The following is a 15462-nucleotide window of genomic DNA, read 5'->3' as shown; positions in this document are numbered from 1 at the left end:
CACAACTGGCCGCGTCTGCCAGTGGGAAGCCGGATGTGGGTGTGTGTCCTGGTCGCCGCACTAGCGCCTCCTCTGGTCGGTCGGGGCACCTGGGGGGGAATAGCGTGCTCCTCCCATGCGCTACGTCCCGCTGGCAAAGCGCCTCACTGTCAGGCGAAAAGAAGCGGCTGGTGACTCCACATGTATGGGAGGAGGAACGTGGTCGTCTGCAGCCCTCCTCAGACCGCGGGGGAGGGGGGGGGGCAGAGATCGGGACAGCTCGGAAGAGTGGGGTAATTGGCCGGATACAATTGGGTAGAAAAAGTGGGGGGGGCCCCCCCAACAAAAGAAAGGCTGACATTACTCTACACAGCAAGACTAAATCAGGGGCAGGAGGAGGGCGAGAAGGATGGGCCGGGGTTCTGCTCACAACATCCTGGTTTGCTGAAGTCAGTTCTTTAGTGGAGGTTTGGATGATCTGTGATTTTTCCAGTCATTTAATCATTCCTTGTTTTTCTTTTTCTTTTTAAATTATGTTCATCTAACTCTCTTTTTCTAATCAAAACCTTCTCCCCCTCGCTTTCTTTAACTCCGCCCGCAGGTCTTCATCCCTCCTGCGCCTTCTCGGCCAAGGCCCGAGTACACACGTTGCCTACCCGAGCCCCACTCCATCTCCACCGAGTACTCCCGTTGGCCCTGCTGTGCAGGTTCCTGCCCGCGGCGAGCGAGGAGCCGGCCCGCGTGTTCCCGCTCGGCCCCTTTGAGGTGAAGCCATCAAAGGGGCCGAGGCACGAAGCGGAGCCAGATTAAACCAGATCGCACCTTCACAACCCGTCCGCAACGCCTTCATCTCCGTCCAACGACAAACACATATCGATTCCCCCTCTCCTTTCTAGGCCGAGCCCATCGTGTTGTCTCCCTCTCTGTTTGTATATATCGCCGTCTTGTTGTTGGCTCTGGCGGTCGCTGTGCGCGTAGGTTCAAAAGCAAACAGGCCTCGACAATGCGGGTATTGTTTGACTAGTGGCACAACATCATGGAATGAGTGTATTTACCACAGGGAATATCACGACCTTATTTACTAATTGGGGTCCTGGATGTGGTCGGGCGGAGGAAGGAGGTGGTAAAGGGGGGGGGGTCCTAAGGTGCCTGCTTGGCTCCCGTCTTCCACGACAAGGTCGCTGATGGCTTCGGCCGATTAAATACCCGCGGTAACCGACCCTCTCCCTCACCCCCGTCCTACCGACGGGGCAGGATGTAGCGCGTACTAGCGTAGCGGTTCCCGGCTCTGGGCCTTACGACCCTGAGCACTGCTTGTTTTCTATTCTAGCTGATTATGTTTTCTTGTTTGGCAGGCTTATAAACCTCCCCGATCAGATGGGCTGCATGTCTGGCGGGATAGAAACCCGGCGGTACTCGGGGGGCCCGAGGACACCGGAGTTGGGAACCGCTGCATTTGACTGGTTAACACCTCGATTCAGATGACCGTTCTAGTACTAAACGCGGTATGTGTCCTGTCAGGGGGGGACATTAGAAGTTCTAGGGTACATCTGGGTGCAGTAGGCAGCAGGAGGGTAGCTGATTTACACAGTAAAAGCGGTGGTAGTTTCAGTGAGCAGCCACAGGAACCCCCCCCCCCCACCAGAGCTGCTAACTAACCAACAACAGACATAAACAGATAGCATATTTCTACCAGAGAAACACACACACTTAACACAAACACACAAAGAGACAGACAGAGAGAGCGAGAGAGCAGGAGAGAGAGCAAGAGAGAGAGAGCATGTTGGCCTACAGGGATGCCAGAATACCACACACATTATAAAAACAGCTTTACAAATCATTGACAGAAATAATTAACTGCAGGTCCACATAATTGAATTCTGCTTCAACCTCTCTCCCCTCCCGCTGTTGCTGCATGAGGCAACGAAGGAATGAGAAAAAGAGGGGAGCAAAAAGACAGAGGGTAGCGAAAGGGTGACAGAGAGCTTTAGAAAGAGAGAGGGAGCCGGAGCGAGCCGGGGGGGGGGGGTTACCAGGGCAGGCTGTGCCCTCGGCAAAAGTATGTGCTTAAGAGGTGACATGAGTGCCGGGCGGGCCAGCGCCAACTTTTGCACCGAGCTGAAAGATCCGAGCAACGGCGGTCTCCGGCTCCACGCGGTTTGTCCGCGCACAGAGCCAAGTATTCACTCCCAACACAGGCTTACTTCCCCGACGGCTGACGGGAAGGCTAATTGGAAGCTATCTAATTTACTTGGAGCTAGCTGTAAAGATTGGTCAACAAATGCTTGAGGAAGTATTCAGGGCTGCATGGATACACTCACAGACACAGCAGTTAGTCTTTGGAGCGCACAAAATGTATGCGTGTGTGTGCAGACACGCGTTTCTGCAGACGTGCATGCATCTGTGCATTTTCAAAAGTGTATGTGTGTGTGTGTGTGTGTGTGTGTGTGTGTGTGAATGACAGCTGGGGCAGAGCACCTTGTGTTCTCAGTTTAAACATTTAGACATTCCTGCTAGATAAGCTCCAGGAGCAGGGAGTGTGTGCAGAGCTATGAGCGCCTATCACCCTCTCCGTCTTCCACAAGCCTCCTCCATTTACCACTCCTTCCCTCTCTCCCCTCCCTCACTCGAGAAGGTCGACCAGGGAGGACAAATACTGGGCGGTAAAAACGGTTGCACATGCTGTGTGTGTGTGTGTGTGTGTGTGTGTGTGTGTTGAAGGCTACTGTTGAGAGTGTTTAAGGGGTTTTGGAGTGGTTGAGCGAGAGTTTGCCAAGAGATACCACTGCAGCTGAAGGACCACGGATGATAGCAGAAAGCATATATATGTTTCAAAGGTTGGGTACAACAGCACAACATGACTTTAATTTGCACAATTCATTATAGAACACAGGCAGCAACACTGAAACATGTCATGTCATCTGCAGGACTTCAGAAATTGGGCATACTAAAATTGAAGCAATTTTTTCCCCACAATTCATTCATAATAATAATAATAATAATAATAATAGTGACAAATTAAAACTGATCACAAAATCTAGCTAAATAACTGAGAACACCAGTTTAGAAGCAACTGTGAAGCCCGTATCTGGCCCGTAATGGGCCATACTGTCACTCTTAACTGGTTCCTGACCATTCCTTGTACCTTCAGCCGGCCATATTGCAGACAGTTTAAATTCCAAATTACTATTTGTTCACAAAGAAATAACAGCATAGCATTCATAGCATAGCATTCGTTTGATGGCTGGGAGAGCTGGTGCTGGATCGGCTGGGAGAGCTTGGTCTGCTGCATCTTGTGAGCCCAGGGACCACGGCCCTGCCTGGAGCTGTGCCCGAACATGTAACACTAAGTGCGGTCTGACAGGACGCGGAAGTGGGGCAGGCTAAGCTAACTGCTAGCCCATGCAGACCGGCAGCTCCGATAACACCGAGGGTGGTCTGGCGGCGGCCTTGCCTGGCGTTGACTGTGTTTTTCGTGTCGGCGTGTGGAGTGTGGGGAGGTGTGTCGAAGGTGTCTGGCTGGGAGAGCTAGCGTTGGATCTGCTGAGGGAGCCTGGTCTGCTGCATCCGGTGGGCCCAGCAACCATGGCCCTACCTGGAGCTGTGCCCGAAGAGGAAACACTGAGGGTGGTCTGACAGGACCCGGAAGCGGGGCAGGCTAAGCTAACTGCTAGCCCATGCAGACTGGCAGTTCCGACAGTCATCCTGGCTGGTTCTCTTTGACAGAGATTTTTTGTTTAGTTTGGCTATATGTGTTAGGTGTTCTTGTAGTTTTTGGATGTGTTTTTGTCTTTGTGTTGCAGTGCTGTGGGCTGGGGGGGAACGATATTTCGCAACAAGCACTTGCCGTCGGTGCAGTAAAATGTGTAATTTGTACGGCGGCACCTCGTGGGAATGAGTGTGTTTGTGTGGCTGGGTCCGTACCATGAGGATGCGTCGGTAGCTGTCTCGGTCAATGCCCCACAGTTTGAGGTCGGTCTTGGCCTTGACAGTGGCAGCCCTGGGGGTCCCGTAGATCAGGGCAAGCTCACCAAAGCTGCCCCCCTCTCCAATACTGGTCACCCACTCCCCGTTCACATACACCTACAGACAAAGCAAGAAAGAAGTGAGGAGGGTCTGATATGAGCCTAATGTGAGCAGTATATTGTAAAGAAAGAAAGAAAGAAAGATGTGGTGACTCAGATGTGCATCCATGTTGAACCTTTTGAAAGTCAAATCTCAGAACCAGAAATTCAGCCAGCCTTATGATAAGCTGATAAGCCTTGTAGTTGGCCGATTCCTGTGTCTATCATAACAGTACATGACTTGTCTGGGGGGGGGGGGGGCTAAGAAGGCTTTCAGAAAGGGCTTAGACGGAACATACACATGACACCGTCACCGTGGGCATACTCCAGGGACCCGTCCTCTGCCCTGGACCAGCTGGCTGGGCTCAGCATTTTCACCCCCGAGTTCTTCCTTTTCTTTTGCACGGCTTCTTCTTTTATCCGTCTCCTAATGTCTCAATTATCTCCCCTTGTCTTGAAATCTGTCACCCCCCTGCATGCCGTCTTCCCCTTTTTTGCCACTAACATAATTTTTTTCAGTTTTTACTTTCAACTTCTCCGACCTCCCGGTTTCCTGTATGTTTGCTATGCTTACCGGGTATGTCCCTAAGCATTTGATCCCCAATAAGCCCTCAGAAGGGACCTTCTAAAAAGGTCCTCTACCCCCCCCCATCTCCCCCATCCAACTACTCTATTCTTCCTGTCTTGTCTGCTGAGGCGCTTCCTTTGATTTGGAGGTGAGGGAGGGTAGAGAGCCGGGGGGTGGATTTTAAGGATCCTGTCAAAGAGTTGAAGCGCACATTCTCATACATTCAGGCAAGACAGACAACCGTTGTCCCAAACGATGATCACTTCCCCTACCTCGGCGGCCTTCTCCCCTCAAAAGCCGATGTCGACTCTGAGGTAAACCATCGCCTGAGTTGTGCCGGTGGCGCTTACGCCAGACTCAGGCAAAGAGTCTGTGAAGACTTGGGCCCAAAGGCCCAAACAAAACTCCTGGTCTACAGAGCTGTTGTCCTCCCCACCCTGCTGTGTGGAGCAGAGTGACAGACAAGACAACCATACACACACAGACACACCTATACAACTCCGTAAGGCCAGACATGCACAGAACGTTATCCTCTGTGAGTCCCATTTGGGTAGCCTGTCTCCAATCACCACACTATCCACTTCATGACCTCATAACACGGAGACAATGGATGAGAGACAGGGAGGGAGGGAGGGGCTCGTCCCCACGGTATCTCTCAAGTGGCTGATGTGAATAGTGACGACTGTTTGGGGCTGTTATCCAAGGATGAGGGTGGACCACGGCCAACACATCTCTCAGTCTGAAGCAGGTGTGTGACAATAAGATGAGGAGGGTGGGGTTGCGGGGCCAAGCTGAGCCGAATTAGCTGATGGTTTGATGCTTCAAAAAGCTCCGTCAGAGCAGAGCATCTGTGTATGATAATAGCAGAATTATAGCATGAAGGTTGTATCTAAAAATGGTCCAATAAAGTTTCTCAAACAAAGATAAGAAATATTCACAAAGTATGTTGGATAATGTGCTTCTAAGCACTTTCCTGATGCAAAATGTCATTTTGTGTGTGTGTGATTAGAAGAGTATGTAAATCCTATGTGCTTGGTGGGAGTTGAGTAGCAACAAACCAAAATCTACTGGAAGAAAAATGAGGAGGTAGTGTCACTGTGTTTATGTCTATTTGTAGTTACTTGGAAGCGTGCACTGTGCATGCCTGTGGGGCATACACAGTGTGGGTGTGTGAGTGCACTGGGGAGTGTTAACATCAGCAGTGATGGCAGCAGTGAGGCCTTCCCCAGTCTGCGGGACGCAGGCAGATTTACACTCCTGCCTACAGAGAGACATCACCTCCACACTGAAATAACCGTCCATCCATCCATTATCCCAACCGCTTATCCTGCTCTCAGGGTCGCGGGGATGCTGCAGCCTATCCCAGCAGTCATTGGGCGGCAGGCGGGGAGACCATCTGGGCAGGCCGCCAGGTACTCACACAGGGCCGACACACACACACACACACACCCAGGGACAATTTAGTACAGCCGATTCACCTGACCGACATGTCTTTGGACTGTGGGAGGAAACCGCAGCACCCGGAGGAAACCCACGCAGACACGGGGAGAACATGCAAACTCCACATGGAGGATGCCCCAGGATGACCCCCAAGGTAGGAGTACTCCGGGGCTTGAACCCAGGACCTTCTTGCTGTGAGGCGACCGCGCTAACCACTGCGCCACCATGCCGCACATTTAATTAACCACTGCACTGAACTACCTAAGCCTTGGCTGGAAGAAAGCTGCTTAAGGCAAATATTGAGGACTGAATGGAGGTGGGTGAGGTGACGAGAAGACTGGGGGAGGCTGGGGAAGCATGGGGGTGTGGGTAGGTTGTTGAAGAGTTGGGGTTTTGGCCCAGGATAGGTGCTAGCTGGCAGGGTTGTCTGACAGTCAGACTGAGAGGAAGCTTGACGTTCTGTTCTGGCAGCCAGGGTGACATGGGTGTCCTGACCCAGAGTGGACCACGTGGTTTGGACTGAGAGGGGGATGCTGTAGCTGTGGAATCGGGGACAAGAAGAGCTGCGGATCCGGCTCAAACTAAGGTGAGATGACGCAAGAGATACTAGGTGCGCGAGGACACAAACAGGAGTCACAATCCCTCCAAGAAAAAAAGTTGAGTCTATTTCAAACACGGTTCGGGGTAATTCTCCCATTAAAGTTTGAACAGGTCGGGTCAGGTCTAATCGGTTAGCACACCATATGAGAGATGTGTGGGGTAAAAACACATTTGAGAGAAGTGAAACAGAGCCAAGGCAGAGATGATCAGATTAGTGGGAGAAAGCAGAGAGATGCCTCTCTCCCACTACAACGTCTCCATTGTGGGACACTGCATCAGATCCCTTATCAAAGCTGTAAAACAAAACCTCCTTGGAATTACACGGGAAACAGCAGGAGTGTAAAAAGAGTTGGATAAAAAACAAAACAGGCAGAAGAAGAAAAAAAAACAGCCCAAGATCAGCAGTTCCAGCCAGCTGCCATTTTCGCCATAATTAAAAAGAGGTACTTTCTTGTCTCACCACAGATGCAACTCAAAACAATGGCGGCCAACATTGGACTGATGCTGGGTGAATGTCTACTGGCTTGCTATCAAGGTGCCATCTCTACTGACAAAGTGGAGACACTTCCTCCCCTCGTCTTTCTCTCCGTCTCAGCCGCTCTTGTGGTCTCTTCCCGTTGAGTCGGATGTGGCTCTCCGGCGTGCTCAGTCAAGCTCGCCTAACCGCCGTTCTCCCCTTACCTACCGCTTCACCACCAACCGCGGTAAGCCGATAAGGTCACTTCCTGTTTGAATTTCTGTTGGCTCTGTTTTATCTCTCCACTTTGCTCTATCGTTCCGCGCCGGGTTCCCTAAGACAAAAGACATTCTCACAGCGGCGGCTCTCACAGCGCGGTGGACTCAGATTGCCATCGGAGTGGAACCTGCCCATTGTTGGTGGGACACACTGTCCCCACTGCTGTTGGACAGGGCTGGACTTCCCTTCTGGGGTCCTTCTCCATCTTCCCACTTCCTTTTGATCGTTGGCTCATCGTAGGAGCATTTAATGGGAACCTCAGCTGGATACTTCATACTACATACCTCTTAATACCTTTGGGTTTTAGAATTAAAATGATCATTAATAGGTTTTTTTAATGTTTCCCACAGAAAATACACTGCAAAAAAATGAAATCTTATCAAGTGAAAAGATCTTGTATTTGGTACAATAAGCCCAATATTGAGCAGAATTATCTTGAATTATCTTATTCCACTGGCAGATAATTTTGCTTATTTCAAGTTTTTTTCTTGATTTTGGTCAATTTAATCTTGTTTTATATAAATGTTTTCTTAAAACAAGATTAAATTGACCAAAATCAGGGAAAAAACTTGAAATAAGAAAATTATCTGCCAGTAGAATAATTCTACTCAATATTGGACTTATTGTACCAAATACAAGATATTTTCACTTGTTAAGATTTCATTTTTTGCAGTGTAGCTGTTTTAAATCAAGTTTACTAGATGAGGTGAGTGGATGTGGGGCCTCTGCAAGCTTCATCACATTAAATTTATGACTTTTTAAAATGTGATGAGTGCAAGCAAGAATGAACAGTCATGCAGCATAAATAAAACTGCAAATCAATATAAAAGACTAAACAACTGCAGACCCATCGTATTAAAGGGGCGTGTAAATGGGCTGATTCCATACCACAAAGAAAATCTTACTGAGGTCATCAAAAACATAATTTAAGACCCACAATGCACCATTTAACTGTATTCAACACCATTGTGTCTTGTCTGGTTTAGTTGACATTATCTAGGTCAGGTTCAAACATTTCTTTTGGGGGCCTGCACACATTCTGCGTTTGTGTTTGTGAGAGTGTTGCTTGCGCGTCTCTCGCCGCGTCAGCCACTTACGTCCACTTCTCCCTGGTCAATCACATAGAAGTTGTCCCCTTCATCGCCTGGGAGGGGACAGGTGGAGACAGAAGAGTGTGTGAAAGAGAACATCGAATATAGAAAGGGAAAAAAAAAATTAATTGGACACTTTTAGCCGTTAATCCCACCTCATCTAACGGTTGTTAACAGTGGATTTGTAAACCATTAAAATACACACACACACACACACACACACACACACACACACACACACACACACACACACACACACACACACACACACACACACAATGAGAGGGGCACCTTGGTGCATTATGAGATTAGAGTCTTTTGTAAAGCACTTGGATAACCACTTCTGAATGTCTACTTGCAGCCCGCTAATGTCAGACGAGGCGCAGCAATTAGCAAGGAAATTATTGCGGCGCATGTACATGCATATGCAGGAAAACACACACATCACACATGCATGCATGCGCACACACACACACACACACAGAAGATATAAACACTTTTCTCTCCTCCTCTTGTTTGCTCTCACTGTCAACCGTTTGTTTCTCTGAAAGAATAAAAAGCAGCCGATTTTCTTGTTCCTCTCTCTCGCTCCTGTTTTCTCGGTTTGGTATAAATCAAGGGGCCTCCTACGGCTCCAGGGCAAACCAAGCGTCAAACCTGCCGCTGCCTCCCTCCAGAACGCATATTTCACCGGGCCTGCCAATACCTCTGTTAAATAGGGCTGTCGTCAGCAGAAAGTAGCGGCAGCGGCGTTCGTAATTGCTGTTTGTGTGGCTTAATAGTGGAAACTGTGAAGCGCCGGGGCCTGAGCACACGCAGCAACAATGCACTGGAGGTGGGAGAAACACAGACGCAACACACAGCACGGACAGGTACATGTGATTCGACCGCAGATTGCGTGATTTATTTAGTTTGTAGCGCAGAAGAGACTGCAACTACCTACAGAAAACACACACAAAGACACATACACTATTACACACACACACACCGTATTTTAGCGGGGGGGGGGGTATATTGTGTTTCGGCTAACCAGCTCTTCTAATAAATTCCCATCTTAAGGCCCAGGGGAAACCACATGGAGGGGCATTATGAAGCGCTCCTTGCAGCTACCTGTTAAAATAACACATGTGCAGTGTGCCGAAACCTGGGGATGGGCGATATGGCAAAAATATCCATCCATCCATCCATTATCCGAACCACTTATCCTGCTCTCAGGGTCGCCACAATATTTTATCAGGCAGGATCAAGATCCACGAGCTTATTGCGATTCTTTTTCATGTTGTTTTTTTTTTTTTAAAGACAATTTTACAAGTTACTGAACAGTACAACCAAACTAATTTCCCCATTTAAAAAAATTATAGCCCTCTACCAACACCAGGCTCGGCAGTTCGAATCCCCGTGTTACCTCCGGCTGGGATGTTGCATTGCTGTAAAGCCCCTGAGGCACATTTTTAATTTGTGATATCAGGCGATACAAATAAAACTGACTTGACTTGGTTGGGCGTCCCAACAGACACAATTGGCCGTGTCTTTAGGTGGGAAGCTGGATGTGGGTATGTGTCCTGGTCGCTGCACTAGCGCTTCCTCTGGTCGGCCAGGTCAACTGTTCGGGGGGACGGGGGGGGAATAGCGTGATCCTCCCACACGCTACGTCCCCCTGGTGAAACTCCTCACTGCCAGGTGAAAAGAAGCGGCTGGCGACTCCACGTGTATCGGAGAAGGCATGAGGTAGTCTGCAGCCCTCCCCGGATCGGCAGAGGGGGTGGAGCAGCGACCGGGACGGCTCGGAAAAGTGGGGCAATTGGCCTGATAAAATTGGGGAGAAAAGGGGGGGGGTCATAGCCCTACAATGTAACAAAACCTAAAAGACTAGAACAGACCATTTGTGGTCTGGTAAAATGTCACTGTGTCAGTTACCCTTTTCCAGCACTTAATTGCCCTGTCATAAGGAGTGCCTTTTTCAAACGCCATCGTTAGAGTAGTTGGCTGGACTGGACAGCGGGTTCTGACCTACGTGAATGTCCCTGACTGTTTGACTGACTGAGTGAGTGACCACTTTGACATGATTGGGCCACTGGATCAGGTAACTAATGACAGTTCCAGCTAGCAGCGACCGATGATGTCACTGGTAAACACGGAAGTGGGAGTTTCCCTATTGGCCGAGAATCAGCGCAGCGGTTCGCACGCCAACAAACCAAATAAACGTCGGCTCATGAATACTGCTGGAACGCCTCATTGCACAAAAAAAATCCAGTCCACAAACACCAGCCACACGCAGCTAGCGTGAACATTATTAGCGTCTTCAGACAGCTGGTGGTAACTGACGCGCATTTATAACTCGACTCAAAACTTTACTGCAGACTCCATAACAAACAAAGACAAGGTAAATAAATCAAAACAAGAGAAGAAAGAATAACACCATAAAAGATAATAACCATGAGTAAAAGATAAACCCCTGACAATACATAAAGTAAACACAATAAAATATGGGGCGTCACACCCTGATGTTCCAGTGATCAAGGCAGCAGTGATTGCGGCCGGGTAATCATTTCATATAAAAATACAATGGTGCTATTCAACTGTATCAGGGTTGGAAAACTGCTGTTCATGGAGCCGATGTCAAAACAGCCGCTTTTTAAACGCCGCTGTGCAAAAACAGCCACCACGTTACAACCAAATAAAAAGGGGGCGAGGAAGAAATCCAAGGCGCTACCTACTGTTCGCTATTCTGGATTTAAAGCCTGTTTGCAGTCACGTGATTCCGATGATGCGCGAGATTCAGATGGGGGGCAGGAAGTTAAAAGCGGAATGGACGAGATGGAGCTAGTTTAGCCCGAACTGTGCTAGTTTAGACGATATTATGAGAGAACGGTATAAACAGAAAGTAAGATATGTTGAACATGATCCTTATGTTATGAAGAGTGATTTTTTTTTTGACGAAGTGGTCACTGCACACACGCGCGTTATCTGACTCCGCTCCTCCCTACCGCAGATGACGGTTCGCGAGCCAATATCTTTCATCCCCCCTTCATGAAAAACAACTTTTGGTACTCAATAAAAACTCCTTGTGGTTTCTCAGTTAATAACGCCAAACAGACATTTCGAAAGTTTGTGATAGTGCTTCCTATGTAGAAAATCACTTCCTGCCGTCCATCTGTAGTTCGTGGCGTCGTGTCGCAGACTGACTACAGGCGTTCCACAGGGTTCAGTTCTGGGCCCTCTCCTTTTCTCCCTGTACACGACATCCTGGGTTCTGTTATTCGCTCACATGACTTCTCTTACCATTGTTATGCCGATGACACCCAGCTGATCTTGTCCTTTCCTCCCTCTGACACACAAGTAGAGACACGCATTGCTGCGTGCTTGACTGACATCTCGGAGTGGACGGCAACACACCACCTGAAGCTCAATCTGGACAAGACAGAGCTGATGTTCCTCCTGGAGGAAGGTTGCCCGCACTGAGACCTGGCCATCACCATTGACAAAACCGTGGTGAAGCCAACTCGGACTGCGAGGAATCTGGGTGTGATCCTGGACGACCAACTGTCGTTTGCTGCAAACGTTGCATCGGTTGCTGGTTCCTGCAGATTTCTCCTCTACAACATCAGGAGGATTCGCCCATTCCTCACCGACAAGACGGCACAGGTGCTCATCCAGGCTCTGGTCATCTCCCGGCTGGACTACGGCAACTCCCTCCTTGCTGGCACCCCGGCGTCGGCCATCAGACCTCTGGAGCTCGTTCAGAAAGCTGCAGCTCGTCTGGTGTTCAACCGCCCTAAGTTCTCCCACACAACTCCCCTTCTCATGTCCCTACATTGGCTCCCAGTAGCTGATTGCATCCAGTTTAAGACTCTGGTGCTAGCCTACAGGGCAGTGAAAGGAACAGCTCTTTCCTATCTCCAGGCCATGGTCTAGCCCTACACCCCCGCCCGACCACTTCATTCTGCTGCCTCGGGACGCCTGGCTGCCCCGTCGCTCAGAGGCCCTTGCTGCCGATCGACCCGGTCACGGCTCTTTTCTGTCCTGGCCGCACAGTGGTGGAATCAACTCCCCACTGATGTCAGGACAGCGGAGTTGCTGCCCATCTTTCGGCGCAGGTTGAGAACTCACCTTTTTGAGAACTACTACCCTGTTACTTGTTCTTAGCACTTATTGTATTCACTCATTTAAAAAAACCAAAAAAAAATCTCTTTCTTGCGCTTTTACATTAGCACTGGTTTTGCTCTTAGATGCTTGTTTAGATGCACTTATGACCTCTGATGACTAGTAGTTCTCCTGATTTCCTACGTTAAATGCACTTATTGTAAGTTGCTTTGGATAAAAGCGTCGGCTAAATGACTGTAATGTAATGTAATGTAATGTGTCTCTAGGGAAGGCGTGAAACAGACTACCAAATAGTGTGATTCAAGCTTTGGCTGAGAAAACAACTTTGGATACGTGTATGAGCCCCGGAACTGCAACTGATAGAATGTGCACTGTGTCCGGGTAGCGTGGCGATCTATTCCCTTGCCTACCAACACGGGGATCGTCGGGTCGAACCCCTGTGTTACCTCTGGCTTGGTTGGGCATCTCTGCAGATACAATCGGCCGTATCTGCAGGTAGGGAAACCGGATGTGGGTATGTGTCCTGGTCGCTGCACTAGCGCCTCCTCTGGTCGGTCAGGGCGCCTGTTCAGGGGGGAAGGGGGAACTGGGAGGGGGCGTGATCCTCCCATGTGCTACGTCCCCCTGGTGAAACTCCTCACTGTCAGGTGAAAAGAAGCGGCTGGTGACGCCACATGTAGCGGAGGAGGTATGTGGTAGTCTGCAGCCCTCCCCGGATCGGCAGAGGGGGTGGAGCAGCGACCGGGATGGCTCGGAAGATCATTCAACATCTAACGTCGTCAAATCGCACACCCCTATCGAAACCCCATTCAAAAGAATTAGTGTGTACTTGTATGTGCGTGCACGTGACACGACTCTGTGAGAGCGTGTGTGTTTTGCCGTTATTAAGAGAGGGTGTGTATGTGTGTGAGCCTTTACTAGCCGAGTTGAAAGGCCTCGCACACCCTGTGTTTAAAGTTCACAGGAGTTCACATGGCTAATTAATACCGAGTAGGGCGGGCTCATTAATCACGCAGGTCTATTTGTCACACACAGCCCACCTTGTCTGTCCGTCTGATGGTCTGACCAGGCAGAGGCTCCAGACGCACATACACGCACACACACATATATATATACACACACACACGGTGTAACCGGCTGCAACCCGGCCCTTCGCTACCCCCCCCCTCTCTCTTTCATCTCATCCGTCTCTCTTTCAGTCCCTCTCACTCTGTTTCTCTACACTCCAGCTCTTCCTGTCTTTTATCACTTTGGCTCTGAAGCCTTTGTTTTGCACCCTTCCAATCCCCCTGAGCCTGAGAGCACAGGCAAATATTTGACCAGAACACACACACACACAGAGACACACACACACACACACAGGTACGAGCGTGCTTGCCTGCACCTATGAACACGCAGACATATGCATGCATGAATGCACACATGCAAGCAAAGGCCAAAATACTCACATGTAAGAATGCACGCACAAATGGCAGTGTGTAACCCCCCTCCACCTCTACGTTGTTGTTTTTTCACCGACAAGGCTGGTACAGGGACCAGTACGATCATTTTGTAAAATGTCCCACCCCCCCCCTCCCTTTTCTCCCAATTGTACTTCGCCAATTACCCCACTCTTCCGGGCCGCCCCTTTCGCCACCCGCCCGCCAGCCAATCCGGGGAGGGCTGCAGACTACCGCATGCCTCCTCAGATACATGTGGAGTCACCAGCCGCTTCTTTTCACCTGACAGTGAGGAGATTCACCAGGGGGATGTAGCGCGTGGGAGGATCACACTATACCCCCCCCAGTCCCCCCCCCCCGAACAGGTGCCCCAATCAACCAGAGGAGGCACCAGTGCAGTGACTGGGACACATGACCCACATCCGGTTTCCCACCCGCAGACACGGCAAACTGTGTCGGTAGGGACGCTCATCCAAGCCAGAGGTAACACAGGGATTCGAACCGCCGATCCCTGTGTTGGTAGGCAACGGAATAGACCGCCATGCTACCCGGACGCCCGTAAAATGTTTTTTTAAGGCGGTATTTTATACTTGTACACCAGCTTTGATTTCCTGAATATGTGAATATTATTTGAGCCGCAGTCTTCATAACCGAAGGCTGTGTTTAGAAAGCATGCGAGGGACCCGTAGCAGAGGTGGCCAGCTGAAGCTGCACAGTAGCCCAGACATTAGCCGTGACATTAGCTGTGACATCAGCGCTGTATATATATATTGTATACCATTCTCTCTACAGTATATCACAAAGAGCTCTGCGGGGCCGCACAGCTCGCTAGACTCATTATCACCAAATAAGGACTGATGCAGTCCCGGATGCTGTCTGGGGCGATGTAGGAGAGTCTGTGTGTGTGTGTGTGTGTGTATATCAGGTATAAGCATCAACGGTATGCGCTCCTAAAGCAGGCTAAAAGGTTGTGCGAGAATGTGAGGTCTACTGTAATAAATGCTTGAGATTGTGCGTCTGTCAGTGTGAACGCGTAACATCAGCATGCTTAACGTGCGGCTGAGTGTGTCTGTGTCTGACAGACGGAAGGGAAGGCACCAGAAAAATATAGTCTGGCCCGGCCTGGCTCTGTGTTCTCTCAAAGCCCATGGATGTCTGGAGTTAAGGCACTGACGGCTGCGGTCAGGCGAAGGAAAGAGAGCTGAAATCTGCTGCAGACAGACGGGCGGCGGCGGGGGGGGGCGACGCCTGGGTACAGGGCAGCGGGAAAGGACAGCGGGCTCTTAACAGCGGGTGACTTCGGCGCCACGGTAAACATAACACAATGAGACACCTATGGCAATGCGGTAAATTCCCTCGTCAAGGTAGCCGAGGCACAAGTAATGGGTCAGATCGGGTTCGACTCCTGATTGTTGCGGGCTTTCCGTCACAGAGAGTGAGC

General features: G+C 49.9%; 1 protein-coding gene across 1 annotated transcript in view; it reads right to left on the bottom strand.

Moving 5' to 3' along the window:
* The window catches only part of LOC130119597 (cAMP-dependent protein kinase type I-beta regulatory subunit), a 99094-nt gene that overhangs the window by 17044 nt on the left and 66588 nt on the right, over window positions 1–15462 (bottom strand). Inside the window, exons 6-7 of the mRNA XM_056288145.1 lie at window positions 8485–8531; window positions 3904–4062 (exon numbers count right to left, since the gene is read on the bottom strand). Of these exons, the coding sequence (XP_056144120.1) occupies window positions 3904–4062; window positions 8485–8531 (206 nt within the window). The remainder of the gene's footprint in view (window positions 1–3903; window positions 4063–8484; window positions 8532–15462) is intronic.

Source organism: Lampris incognitus, chromosome 10 (assembly GCF_029633865.1).
Source record: "Lampris incognitus isolate fLamInc1 chromosome 10, fLamInc1.hap2, whole genome shotgun sequence".
NCBI lineage: Eukaryota > Metazoa > Chordata > Actinopteri > Lampriformes > Lampridae > Lampris > Lampris incognitus.
The sequence above is the reverse complement of the archived record's forward strand: the minus strand, read 5'-3'. Positions and strand labels throughout refer to the sequence as shown.